The sequence below is a fragment of the Eucalyptus grandis genome, chromosome 5 (assembly GCF_016545825.1).
Source record: "Eucalyptus grandis isolate ANBG69807.140 chromosome 5, ASM1654582v1, whole genome shotgun sequence".
NCBI classification, from domain to species: Eukaryota; Viridiplantae; Streptophyta; class Magnoliopsida; order Myrtales; family Myrtaceae; genus Eucalyptus; species Eucalyptus grandis.
The window spans coordinates 9,189,374-9,204,003 of record NC_052616.1 but is presented as its reverse complement, the minus strand read 5'-3'; the positions used below and the strand labels follow the sequence as shown (position 1 = coordinate 9,204,003).

The following is a 14,630-nucleotide window of genomic DNA, read 5'->3' as shown; positions in this document are numbered from 1 at the left end:
CGGGTTGAAATAAAAGGAGATGGGCCAGCCCAAGTGCAAAAAAAAAAGAGAGAGAAAAGGAAAAGTGATAGGCGGGCAAGCCCACGCACGAAGATAGACCCTCTACTCGGCCTCATTCGATTTTTTATACCTTTTTATAAATTAAAAAAAAAAATTACTTTTTATGACAATTTTGGAAAAATAAAGACCATTCAATACGCCGTGCAATAATAAAAACACGATACCTTTTAATGATTTTTTTTTTTTTTACTTTTCTTTCTTCTTTCTTTTTTTCTTTTTCTTTTTCTTTTTCTTTTTTTATTTAAAATTTTGTAAATTTTTTTGATAAATTTTAAAACTAGGGACGCAAATGCTCCTAATGTCTATATGTAATGCAATTTTAATGAATTTTTTTTGTTAAGGAGTCGGAAATTAATCCCTAAATTTCAAATGTAATTAATAAACACTTAAACAAATCGCCAAAATTTAGATGTCAACAATATCTTCATATTATCACTTCATGCATTTTTTAGTAATGAATGAGATAATTTCACTTAATAACTTCTCGATTTTGTAACGATAATTCATAATGTTTGTCCTACAAAACCCAATGGGAATATGCTCATATATATAAAAACAATACAGCACTTTCTGTTGCCACATTTTTAGGGTCCATTTGTTTTGGAAAAAAAAAAAGAAAGGGCTCGAGATTGATTTCTCAATATCTCTTTTCATTGAATTTCCTATTCTTCTCTAAACGTTTTGAGCAGAGAAGAGCGGCTGCGTCGATCAAGTACTCACTTTGCAAAATTTTGTGAGTATTATTAACTGTGCAAATAGTAGGGAGTTGTCGTTATGCCCAAGGTATGGTTTTATGTGAAGGAATCATAACAGAATTTGAACTCTGTCGTTATCCACCTTACTTTATGCTTTTCTCAAATCATAGAAAGATTCCCAACATATGGAGAGCAGAACAGTACCACGCAAGAATTCCTATATATAGGAACCGAAGAGTTAACACATCTCCATCAAACATTAGTCATCAGATATAGCAGATTCACAATTTAGACGAAATGAAATCAAAGAATCATCTCCTTTTTCTCTTTCTCGTTTTCCTTTCTCTTTCTTCAGCTTTCCTTAGCAAGAAGACTAAACATCACAAACCATGCAAAACACTAGTCCTCTACTTCCACGACATCATCTACAACGGCAAGAACACTGCCAATGCCACGTCGGCAATCGTCACAGCCCCTCCAGGCTACAACCTGACCATCCTAGCCGGCAACTTCCACTTGGGGAACATCGCAGTCTTGGACGACCCGATCACCCTTGACAACAATCTCCACTCAAAGCCGGTCGGCCAGGCTCAAGGGCTTCACATGTATGACACCAAGAACACTTTCACGGCTTGGCTAGGGTTCTCATTTGTGCTCAACACGACGGAATACAAGGGAAGTATAAATTTCATCGGAGCTGATCCTATATTGGTGGAGGAAAGGGACATATCTGTGGTGGGTGGGACAGGGGAGTTCTTCATGCACAGAGGGATTGCTACTATCATGACCGACACTTTCGAAGGCGAAGTTTATTTCTGGCTTCGCGTTGATATTAAGTTTTATGAGTGTTGGTGAAGTAGAAGAATGTGGCTTGATTGAGATAAATGTTGATTTAGAGGGTTATATATGAATTGGGTCTTATTACGATCAGTGTGATGCTTCATGAAATAAATTTGTTTTTCGAAGAGTGAAGGTCATATGCTATTTATATCATGCTAAACATTTTGTTCCTATGTGTTTTCATTGCTTAAAGCTCATTCTAACTCTGAACCGTCGCCATTGTTTCAGTTGGCCGAAAACAATGTTAGATAAGACAACCACATAGTTTAGAGAATATGGAGTTATCATCGCATTCTTTGGGTCAATAGTTCAGTGAGGTAGGCTTTAAAGGTTGGAGTGAACTCACATATTACAAATTTCCATGTAGCAGTTCTCTTTTAGTTCAATATGCTCGATTGCACTGAAAATCGAGCATATTGTATTATATCACTCAAACTGAAACTTCGAATTTTCGAGGCTTGATATTTGACCTGAGCTGGAGTTTGTAATTTGTTTGTTTCAGCTTGAACTTGCTCATTCGATGTGTGTGCTGCTTGAAATCATCTTGGACAAGAAAAGAATTGAGTTCAAAGAACCAGCGACTCCAACTCGGGAAGCTCACCACATGAAAAGCATAGTAATTTCTCTTAAAAGGTGAAAAAAATGATGTTCTCACATGAAAATGCACAAATTAAGATAAGAGCATCCGTTGTATTTCTTATTATCTTATCACATTGTGCTTTTATTAATTCAGTTATGAACTTTTTAATTGTACTAATTGAGTCTTGAACCGTTTCACATTTTACCTATTGAGTCTATCCGGCCAATTGAACCGTTTCACATTTTACCTATTGAGTTTATCCGGCCAATTTTGACTGGAAATCAATGACGTAAACGTTGGTTATCATATGCAGCATCAATTGATGCTAATATGTGCAATTTTTAAAAACATTTTAATATTTGTTCAAATTTTTTTTTTTTTCTTTTTTTTTTTTTTTTTTTTTTTTTTTCTTTTTTTCTTTTTTCAACTTTGGCCTACGAGATCATCAATTAACTACTACCGACCACAAGCGAGGGCCGATGACTTTCACATAGACCAATGATATCACAATCTTCCCAAACTTTTCTGATGCAATCGGTGAAAAGGGAATAGGCTTAAAGGTATTACCTAAGTTTGGCCAATGACCCTCGATCCTATGTATCATGAATCGATGTTAATATGTACAATTTTTAATAATATTTTAACATTTTTCAAATATTTTTATTTTTCATTTTCTTTTCTTTTCATTTTACAACTTGGGCCAACAAGATTGTCGGTTGACTACCACCGACCACAAGCAAGAGCCGACGACCCTCACCCGAGACTAGGCTATGTCACAATCTTCCCAAAATTTTCAAACATGGTCAATGAAAAGGGAATAGATTTATGGGTATTGCCTAAGTTTGGCCAATGGCCCTTAATTAAGCCCGGACTCTCTCAAGTTCATAAGTCATGTGATGTTGGATTTCATTTTAAGTTAGATTTGAGTTCTAAAAGACTACTGCATGAGACAAGAGTTGCCACTAGCCTATTAAGGTCATCAAAAACCAAGCAAAACATCCTACACAACCAAAGATTAACCAAGTTCGAGGACGATTATGCTAACAATCTCATTAGCGTCCTTCTAGTTCTCTAAGGACGCGTTTGGTAACGTTTCTGTTCCGATAAATAATTTTTGAACAAAAATATTTTTTTTTATTTCTATTTCCGGGAACAATTTCTGAGTATAAGAACGTGTTTGATAACTGCAAAAAATTTATATCCTACAAATAGAAATGTGTTTGGTAAACTTGTATAATTTTGTTATTTCTTTTAATTTTTTAATATTTTTATTATATTTTTCCCTTTTTTTTTTTTATTTTTTTTTTTTCTTTTTTTTTTTTCTTTCTCTTTGTGGCCGGTTGCCGGTCACGACGACGACTAGCAACCAACTGGGCGAGCTCGCCGGAGCCTTGCCAAGCCACCACGAGGGCTGGCGAGCTTGTCGGAGCCTCGCCAAGCCACCACAAGGGCCAGTGAGCTCGTCGGAGCCTCACCAAGCCACCGTGAGGCTCGGCCTCACCAGATCTAAGCGAGGTTGAGCCTCGCTAGTGGCCTCGATGGCTAGGCAAGCCTCGGGCAGGTAAGCCTCGGGCCAACGAGCCTCACCCTCATCTGGCCGATGGCCTGCAACCGGCCAAAAGGAAGAAGAAGAAGAAGAAGAAGAAGAAGAAGAAGAAGAAAAGAAAGAGGAGAGAGAAAATTTGTTTCTTAGAATTGTTCTCAAAACAAGAAACAATTTTTTTCTACTTCTTGTTTCTATTCCAAATCTGTTTCCAAGAACAAAAGTTTTACCAAACGTGTGTTTTTTTTTTTTTTTTTTTTGTTCCCTTAACAAAAGAACAGAAATTTTTGTTCCAAGGAACAAATATTTTTGTTCCAAGGAATAGAAACAAAATTTGCCAAACAGGCCCTAAATTGATGAGACTGTTCATCTAAGTGATCAAGCATTCTTTGGTACCAGTTATGATTCTAAAGGTTTTTGAGTCACTACATGTTCATGCAAATGTTCTTTTAGGTTTTTTTTTTTTTTTTTTATGTTCCTAGGGTTATCCCAACCGCTCGAGAAAGGAAAAGAAACAACCAATTTATTTAAAGTGCGACAATGAAACACTCAATGTATCAAAAGCTTAAAGTAAAAGTACAAAAATGAAAACCCAACACTAGTTAGGCAAAAAATATTACGTTGCCTTATTATAAGCCTCGGGATTTGATTTCCTGTGAGCCAAATGGGAATCTAAATATGCATAAAATTACTCTAAATATATGAAATTACGCTAAATAATCATAATCTATGCAAAATGGATTATCTACAAAAATGACTGTAAAATACCAAAGAAAAACAATGAATTAGGAAAGTGACTTTAGAAAATTAGGATATTTTCAAAATAAAAGTTATTTCTTCCCGAATTTAACATTATCCCACGGTTTTTGATTTTGGGGGGATCTTCCAAATTCTTCTCTTATTTTTTTTATAAAAACATTAATTCATTAAACCGATCTATGCTTGATTTACATGAACATGGACCAACTCAGAACATGAATATCACAATAACCAAGCTTGGATCAACCTTTTCAAGATCGAATTTTGGTTTGGGTATTTCGCCGAACACACGGTGCGCATCAAACTATCATACCAGTTACCTCAGGCCATGTCCATGGCTTTCAATCTTGACCTATAGATGATTTTTAAGAAGAAATAAAGCATCAAAGTGATACCAAAATATGCAGAGAACAATATTAACTAGAAATCTGATCCTAAAACATACATTAGCACCAATGAAATTACCCTCAAAATTACGGGCCTAACCTATTTTTTGCAAATCTAGATTTGAACCTAGGTCAGGCAAACAGGTTGCCCTCCTAGATCCAAGCCCGATACTTATCACATGCGTGACGTACAGGATAATATGCTCAATCCAAATGCAAGTATGTAATGTGTTTTCAAGTGCAACAAGAAGATAGGAGAAAGACCAACTACGAACATGTATGGATTGACTCAATTTTTTGGCTTAGGTTCTAAGCAATCTCAGGGTTCACACCAAGGTTTAAAGACCAAACCAAGTTGACCTAAGCATCATTTGCATTCCTATTTAACATTCAACAAGTTCATGAAGATGGGTGATGCATGACAAGGGGTATGACAAGTCAAACATGCAAAACTCTTGAAACTGGTTCAACAAGTCAGAAAATTCCCAGCCCAAGGAATCAGTATTCTAGCTTGGTTTTCTTTAAGATTTTCCATGGTCAAACCGTGTTCAATTGGAGCAAAAATACATCTAGGATCATTAAATTGCTTCCTAGTTGCTGGGTCATGCTCTTCTTGGCCAGAGGAACCAAGGACTCGCTTCCCAAAGTCACACAAAGTTGGTCTCCGGAGCTTTGAAAATGAGATTTGCAGCGAACAAAAGTGACCCCGAAGGCGCACTCAAAAGCCTACGCCTGGACCTCTTTTGTCTACTACTTTGACACCTGCTCCAACTAGATGGATACTGGTTTAGTCCAAAAGTTGCAGTTTGCCTCAAATGTCTCTCACTTTTCACAAAAAAGCTCGCTTTTCCCTTCTTGTGACCAACTGGGCTCAACACCGCAAAAAATTTCGAGGTTTTCTGGGTTTGCGGGCTTACTCTGTGCACTCTGAAGCTGATCAGGGACAAAGGCAAGCTTTTATTAATCTAGAACGCGCCTACTTGGACTCACAACAAGTTTTTTGGTTTAACATTCTCTATTCTTTCAAAATCTCACTCTTTTCCCAGCTCGCAACAAACCCTTCAACACTTAAAAGAAATTTCATCTTCCCTTTCCCACCAATAGGGTACTATTCAAGAGGACTTAGGAAGCTTTCCCGATCTCCATTTGGGATATGCAATCTATGGTTGGAAAGATATTGGAGTTTACTTTCATTCTCTAGTCAAAGGTTTTGGCTAGTTTTGGCTGACAGTTTGTGAAAATTGTGAGTTTGATTGAATTGTCTATTTGAAATTTTTGGGCTAAAGTTGGTTTTTTGGGTTGTTTTTGGAGGTCGTCGAGAAATCTCTCAAGTCTCTTGTCTCCAAATTTTTATGCTCCAAAAGAGCATGCTTCAGAGCATATACACTAAATTAAGCTAGCTTTGGTCAATATCTATCCACGCACCAAGATTGCAAATGGAGTTGCTTCACCAACTCTCTATCAGATTTTCAAACTTGTACGGCCGCTAAGTCGACTAATTTGGTTGAGATTTCACGCTCTTTTCCTAGCTTATCCATGAACAATTTTTGTCAGTTTGCACACCTAGTGATTGTCTTCCACATCAGTCGGAGATAATACTGATTGGGCAGCTAAATAGGATATGTGGAGTCATGATGTTGCTTGCTCAACAACTTTGAATTGTGGCCTAATCGTGGACTGGGTTTTGGTAGCTAATTTGAGTGCTTTGATCTATCAAATTTGCTAGAGTTTTTTTATCAATTAGCAAATTCATGTATACTACTTTAAGCCACTCTATAGATTTTACAATTTTCTCTATCCAATTTTGTGAGAAAATCCCTCAAAGTTGGCCATTTTCTTATTTTCTTGCTTCAAAATCACCAATTTTATTCAATTTGATCCTTTTGGCTCAATTTGATCAATTTGACCTTACCCAAGTTTAATTTCAAGCTTAATAAAGGATAAAAATGATAAAAAAATCATGAGTTAAGGGCTCGAGCTAATTTTATAAAATTTGCAAACTAGTTTGCCAACTTTTGATTATTTCAATTTGGCCCTATCTTACTTTGCTTTAATTGCAATCTGGCCCACCCAAGGTTTGTCTAGTCACATTCAGATTCTCAGCCTCAATTTTTCTTCTTCTTCTTTTTTCGGAAAGTAGATTTCGAAAGAAATAATTCCATTTAAATTCTATATAAAATGACTAGATATTCTATATGCAAGAATTTGGCACTATATATTTTTGTGGAAAAACAATTTCCAATTTTTTCAGAAACATGTAAACACCATCTTTGGGCAAAAGTTTAGGTATTATCAGGCAAGGGTGGTTGGCCCTCACCAGCCAAAATTGTAAATGATAATAATAATAAAACAAAGAAAAGACAAGACAAGAAAAAAATTAATTGGAAAATAAAAAATGTTGAAATATTATTGAAAATTATTCGTGTCAATGCCGGTTATGTCATATAAAATGACTAGTGTCAATGTCAGTAATTTTTTGCCAAAACTAATTAGATGAACTTAATTGATAAAATGTGAAAATATTTAAAACTCAATTGACATAATTAAAAGATTTATGACTGAATTGATAAAAGTGAAAAAAAGTTTAAACTCTTTTAAATAATTTTCCTGATAAGTTCATGGCAAACTCCCTCGAGTCAATATTTAATTATCTTCTTGTTAAATCATATTGGTTTTTTTATATGCCACAGAAATATGTCTTTCTTTTGAATTAAAATGATGTCAGTCAGGCAACCCGAATTATTACATGCAGTGTTTTTCCCCCTTCTGGTTAAATCTTGCTATTCAGTTGCGTGCACTTCTTTTTTTGCATTTGACTTTTTCCGCCAGCGGATCACATGCATTCAAACATCTTACTAATCATTGTCCGAGTAATTATTGAAACGCGCAGTTGGCCTCGGTGAAATATACCAACTTCTATTGACGTGACGGTTGGTAAAATCTCCAATAGTAATTCCAATCATCCACCGCAAAGTCCTATAATTAAGACCGTAATTGCGGAAATGCAGTAAACTTGGCTATTTTTCTCCGCGATTGTACTAATCGTTGGGCCATCCCATCATTCAGTTAGGGATTGGTACTAATCGTTGGGCCATCCCACCGTTCAGTTAGAGATTAGCTTGAAGGTGGAATACCGTACAGAAGGACTAAATTACACGTAAACCAAAAGTAACGTGAAAGAGAATTCTGGCATTCATGTTACTCTGGGAGGGATGAATGAGACCCATCAACGGCAAACCTAATTTCCACTTCAAGGAAACACATATTATTATGTCCCATCATTTCCATATTTATTCAATTAGGCTACGTTTAATCATCTAAATTTGGATTAAGATAAGATATAACAAAATTGGATTACAAATCCTTCAAATATCCTCTTATTCGTAGAAAACCCCACCACATATTGTACTGAGCAATAGACAAGCCTCGGGTCGTCGAGGGCATCACAAAGGAACCGGGGAGGTAGTCGTCATGGCGATTTGGTAGACAAGTTGTCCGATATAGAAGTGAAGGGCGGCAACAAGGAGATGGATGCCACATGCAATGCCTAGGTGCCTCTAGACGTTGAATCCAACAATCTAGGGATAGTGAAGGATGGGCAAGAGGTGGCTGGATATCCACCAGTAGATGGCGGTGGAGCAGCAAATAATGAGGGAGGACATGCCTCTATCGTGGACCCCGCAATCCTTCAAGTGCACTCATGAAAGGATTTGAGCTCTTTGATGGTGATGATCATGTGATTATAACTTATCCTTATTACCCTCAATCGCCGAAACATGATCAGCTTGATAGCAGTGACAATCGGCGATTATCAGAGGCAAAGACGATTGCATGGTGATTGAAAGTGACGATAGTTAGCAATTGTGGAGGTGGTCGTTACGCGATGGCCACCGAAGCCAAATGCATTACTCCATCTTCATCATTGAAAAGAAAATATTAAATTATTTTAAAAAGAATTTAAATTTGAATTTATCCCACCTTTTATTCAGATTTTTTATCCAGGTATGTCTTGGTTTATCCTATCCGAAGGATGTTACCAAACACTAGGTAACACCTCTTTTTAGAGGAAAGATCTATCAAAGCAGAAAGTCGAGAGCCAGCTTTTCCTCTCTCTTTTTTTTAAATGGAAGGGAGGGCTTAGGGCTTAAAAAAAGGACTCCTTGATTCACCAACAAGCCATAGCCAAGCTAGATGAGAAATAAAAATAGGGAATCGGCCGCATCAACTCTGTACTAGTGCCTCCAATCATAACGATAGCCGTGAAAATGAAGCTATTCAATTGGAGACAGTTGTTTAAACCCAAAAAACTAAAAAAGTTGGAGGCAGCAGTAACACGGGATGAAAAAGCTGCACTTTCTATTGTAGTTCTAAATTCCTGGTCCAGCAAGAAGAATGACGTGTGAGCCAAGCCTTTCAAGAGGTTATCCCCTTAGGTCCCCTATATAATGAGCATTAGATCCCCATACAAGCTCAACGGCTCAAGTCTTTGGCGAAATTCTTTCTATCAATCGATTGTGCTCGAAAATGGGTGCAAAAGTAATCGTTTCGCTCCTCTTCTTGTTCCTAATTTTCGGCTCCAACGCCGATGCAGCAAACAAGCGCATCCGCAATCGCCGCCCATGCAAGCGGCTCGTGTTCTTCTTCCATGACGTTCTCTACAATGGGAACAACGCGAAGAACGCGACCTCGGCCATAATCGGCGCGCCGGCTTGGGCCAACCAGACGATTTTGGCCGGGCAAAGCCATTTCGGCGATTTGGTCGTGTTTGACGACCCCATCACGTTGGACAACAATTTGCACTCGAAGCCCGTTGGGCGTGCCCAAGGGTTCTATATCTACGACAAGAAGGATATCTTCACAGCTTGGCTTGGCTTTTCGTTTGTGTTTAATTCCACCCAGCACACGGGTAGCTTGAACTTCGCCGGGGCTGACCCTTTGATGAACAAGACCAGGGACATTTCGGTAATTGGCGGCACCGGCGACTTCTTCATGGCCCGTGGCGTGGCTACTCTGATGACGGACTCGTTCGAGGGAGAAGTTTACTTCCGGCTTCGCACCGACATTAAGTTGTATGAATGCTGGTAGTGGATTCATTATAGCGTCAACGTTGTTAGGATACAAGGGAAGGTAATGTGCGCAACTGAAGTGGAAGAAATGACAAGTACTGAGACTTTCAAATAAAGTTCTGCAAATCTATTGTTCCCCCCTTCTGATGAAGTTTTCCTTTGATATATTAGTTGTCTTATTTTATCTTATCCCACTTCGTGGTGGTATGCTAGTTACATGCGAGCTGGTCCCAAGACACTGTATGGCTTTGGTCCGAGTTTCCGCTTTTAGGGTTTCATCATCACAGATTTTGCAGCTGTGGTAGCGAGATTATCGCCTTATCAAGAAGACTTCCTCGCTCTTACTGGTTCTATCCGCTCTCTACATCATAATAGCTCGCACATTCTCTATTACTTTGTCCTAATAAACTGTCCTAAAGTCCTCCTGTTTTTCATTCAAATATATCAACTTTTCAAATGTGGGTCAATATGAGATTTCGTGAAGACTACGGACGGAAGATGACAAAGTCGACACTAATACCATCAAATAGCTATTGATTATCGACATTGGCATCTCCTATGACCTCTTGATGTGATCCACGTTAGAGTTATATTAAATAGCTAAAATCGCTTAACTCAGTCCTCTCCCTTCTAATCACCCAACGCCTAAATGGAGATGTACCAATTTTCTGAATAAGTGAGCCATGTCACATATTGTGCTTTCACTTGCAGAGAAAGTAAGCCAGATTACGGCGAGACGTGGTAATTTAATTGATGAAAGTCTCACATTGAGTCGAATCTGAAAATTTGAAGTATTTGATTAAACAGAGAAAAGTTTTAAGAACTTAATTTTAAAAGGGGCAAAAACCCAGTACTTGCAATGTCATTATCCCCTAATTTGATGAAAAGTTACCGACTAATTGGATTTTCAACTCTTGCTAGAGTTACTTATTTATTGTGTTCTTCTAATTTACCAAATCTTCTTATCATTCACTTAAATAAGAGTTAGCAATGCAAATCTAATTTAGAACTTTTAAAAGAGTTGGTAACTTTAAGGTGTTGCTAAAAAAGGAAAATAAAAACTCGCAAATTGTAAGAAAAGATGGAAAATAAAAATAAATAACGTCGGTACGTAACTTAAACGAGAGTTGATAAACCAATACTGAGCAATCATATAATAGAAGAAAAGTTGGCGAATCGCACTAATTTAGATCGTTGATCCGACGGCTGACGCTCAAGCCCATTGAATTAGCACTAATCTGGGCTCTTGACCGGCCCGCAAGACTTTGGACCAAGCCCATTCATTTCGCAAGGCGGCAATTCAAATAGGATGGGAGTCGTGGTGTGTCGACACCTTCGACACATCCGTCGACACTTTTGAGACATCCCCGCGGCTTCCTCGAAATCAACGTCCGGCACCTGCCTGATGTCATGCAAAATATAAATAATCATTACCATAATACTCCAAATTGAGGATAGGCCTCGCTTCTTTTTCGTGGGATGCTTCGGAGAAATCTCGTGGCTAACCTCAATAATTAATTATTTCAGTCCATTCCAAAAATAATTAATTATTCGTAAGATATTTTTCCGAATATGATCATTTGTATCACTTGAAATAATTAACCAATAAAAAATACTTCTACTGTCGATAGTAATTTATGTTCAGATATTTTCATGAATATGAAAGTGTTTCGCGTTCACTCATTTTTTGTAGGCTGTTATTTTTGTAGAAACTTTTTCGAATTATTTATTTTTTGGTGAAATAAATGAGATTAGAGTGATTGGTTGTTCATATTGCACTCTATCTTTCCCACTATGCATAAAGTGTTGAAGAGCAAATAAGAACATGAGTTGAAGCCAGCTTTGCCTTTGCGAGTACAGATTTCCCCCGGGATATGCAGTAGAATATCCCCCGCGCGGTGCACCGGATGCATCAGGCATAATAAATAAATAAAAAGGTCCAATTATATCTTATTGTTGTGAAGAAAAATCAAAGCATTTGTTTCTAAAGAATAGCAAAGCTATATGATGTCTCTTGCATTCTGTCTTGACAAGAAGAAAGTTTCTTAGTATCGGAAGTTCCTCCTTTAAAATGAATTATTCCCCTCGACCGGTGATCCAAACTTTGTGAAGCTCTTTTAGAATCTAAATGGGTATAATTAGAAGTGAATTAGATGATTGGAAAGCTGTGAACTTCACACGATAAAGTATTTTATCACAGCTGTAGCTAAACTTTTTTTGAATTGGAAGTTACTCTTTTCAAATGACCTATTGGCTTGTTATCTTTCGTTGTTTAAGTTGAGTGATTAGATTGCCATTCATGAAACTCCTTATAGTGATAGTGCTAAAGTGCCAAATTATAAGTGTTAATGATGTTATGTTCGGTAGAAAATCCTCTACATGACCATGAAAAATGAACAAAACTATCTTAAAGTTCAAGATGAAGCATCACAAGTGGTTTAATTTGGTAAGGTGAGATGTAAAAAAAAATATAAGACCGGTATAATGTGTCTTTTTTATTGCATGAATAGTAAAAAGAGTAATTTGCGCAATTAAAATTGGGAGAGATGTAGTCCTAAATAAAGCTAAAGATCTAACATGGCAGATTTTCCATTAAAATGAATCTTCTTTTACCTTACTAGTTAGTCATCTTTACTACTCGGCTAGAAAATCATCATAAGAAAATATATCGTCGATTGCATACTTTTCAATTTGAAATGAAAAGATAAAAAGATTCATAACTCTAAAAGTCATGCGAAACATATCAATTGCAACAACACATCACTCAAGTTGATATGAATAAAATGATATTATACTTCCTTAATTCTCAATTTGAAAAAGAAAAATCAACTCATAATTATAAGAAGACCACTTTAATGTAATGCAAATTATACTCTCATTCCACCTAAACAAAAATGTTTTTTTTTTTGCAACATTCGTAAGAATAAAAACATTGGGTTAGAAATCAAAGAGTATAAACACATTAAGTAAATAGCGTGATATAAAAAAAAATAGAACTCTATAAAATCCTCATTGGGTGAGATGACCTTCGTACTAATCAAATTCATCTAATGTATCCAATTGGGTAAGTAAAAGTAAGAATAAAGTAATAGATTGAAAAGAAGAAGAAGTTGAAACCATGAAAATTCATCCAAGAGGAACAGGCCATCTCACCATCTGACTATATAATAAAGAATATGACTTTAATTATTGTGTTGGAAGAAAAATTTAAGACTTTTGTGTTCCGATTGGGGAATTTCGTAGGATTAATCATGGATGTGCCTATTCGTTGTTAACACGATGAGAACAAGCTTTTGTCTACCTACACGTGCTTAAATTCAGTAAAACTTGCACATTTCTGGGGGAAGCCCCTTTCATTTTCCTGTACCACGCCCAAATATTTCATTGGGGAAAGCATCACGGGAATCCAGGGTGGGATCCTTACCACCCCGAAGGGGGGTTGTGGCGGAGAGCCCTGTGAGATATATCCATTTTCACCCGAAGGGGAATCCATTGAAACGGGAAGCCTTTTAAGGTCATGCTTAGGACCTAAAAAGGAAGAACCATGAAAATTCATCCAAAAGGAACAAGCCATCTCACCATTTTACTATATAATAAAGAATATGCTTTAATTATTGTGTTGGAAGAAAATTTTAAGACTTTTGTGTTCCGATTGGGGAATTTCGTAGGATTAATCATGGATGTGCCTTTTTCGTTATTAACACGATGAGAGCAAGCTTTTGTCTACCTACATGTGCTTAAATTCAGTAAAACTTGCACATTTATCTTAGAAGAATAGCTAAATATCCTGAACATAGATTTTCAAGTCTAGACATCAATACTTATCATATTTTGAAAAACGTTTCCCTGTTTTTTTTAGAGAGGAAACTAGAAAAATATTTTTTGTTAACTCACTAAATATTGATATTTATTCATATTTTGAAAAAAAAAAATTGGTTCTTTCATAGAGGTGGCTGAAAAAATATTTTCCGTTAACTCATTAAACATTAGAAAATGAGAAAAATATTTTCTGCAAGACAAAGAAATCGATAATGTTAAGCCGTTTGACTTTAAATCACTGCTCGAGCTAAACTTGACGTGATGTGATAGGTATTGATGAGGTAATTTGTTTTTAATAATCTCAAAACAATAAAGAAAAATTTGGCCTCATGCTTCGACTTGTTGGCCACTGCAATGATTTTTCCGTGGCGGGTAATCTGTCGACCCGTGACACTAAAATAGGAGCCCATCATTTATGATGAAGACTAATTTGGTCCTCAAAAGCTCACATATTCATTATCATGGAAAATGAAGATAAAACAACATAAGATATTGCTAACTAGTACACTTGAGACACTGATTAACAAAATTTCACAAAAAAGACACGTTTGAAAATCTTTCTTTGTGAAAATTATCCAATCAATCATAAATTTATTATACAATTACCAATTTAATAAAATTATAGGTTTCGTCCAATTGCCGTCAGAAAATCGCTAGTATTAGCGATCCATAAATTGTCTATGTAAACGTGCCATGTAAAATGACCACCAATAACTGGACGTTCGATCAATAATTTTCGGTGGCAAGTGGTTGAATGCTTGTATTGAAATTTTACTATTAAATTAGTATTCATACGATTGTTTTAGGACTAATCCGATAATTATCTCCTTTTTTTCATTGTTGTTTGGTTAGAACCGTTTTTCTTTTCGCACGTGTCATAGT

General features: G+C 36.5%; 2 protein-coding genes across 2 annotated transcripts; both read left to right on the top strand.

Annotated features, from left to right (window-relative positions):
* The first annotated feature begins 1,052 nt into the window (after positions 1-1,052).
* Positions 1,053-1,610, top strand: LOC104443945 (disease resistance response protein 206). Its single transcript, XM_010057503.2, has one exon. It carries the CDS (start codon positions 1,053-1,055, stop codon positions 1,608-1,610), a length of 558 nt encoding a protein of 185 aa, XP_010055805.2.
* Positions 1,611-9,251: 7,641 nt separating this feature from the next.
* On the top strand, positions 9,252-10,280 carry LOC104443943 (disease resistance response protein 206). Its single transcript, XM_010057502.3, has one exon. It carries the CDS (start codon positions 9,388-9,390, stop codon positions 9,946-9,948), a length of 561 nt encoding a protein of 186 aa, XP_010055804.1. The 5' UTR covers positions 9,252-9,387; the 3' UTR covers positions 9,949-10,280.
* Positions 10,281-14,630: the final 4,350 nt, after the last annotated feature.

What these genes read in the sequence shown, in the direction of transcription:
- LOC104443945 (XM_010057503.2), top strand. Translation starts at nt 1,053, where the DNA reads ATGAAATCAAAGAATCATCTCCTTTTTCTCTTTCTCGTTTTCCTTTCT.
- LOC104443943 (XM_010057502.3), top strand. Translation starts at nt 9,388, where the DNA reads ATGGGTGCAAAAGTAATCGTTTCGCTCCTCTTCTTGTTCCTAATTTTC.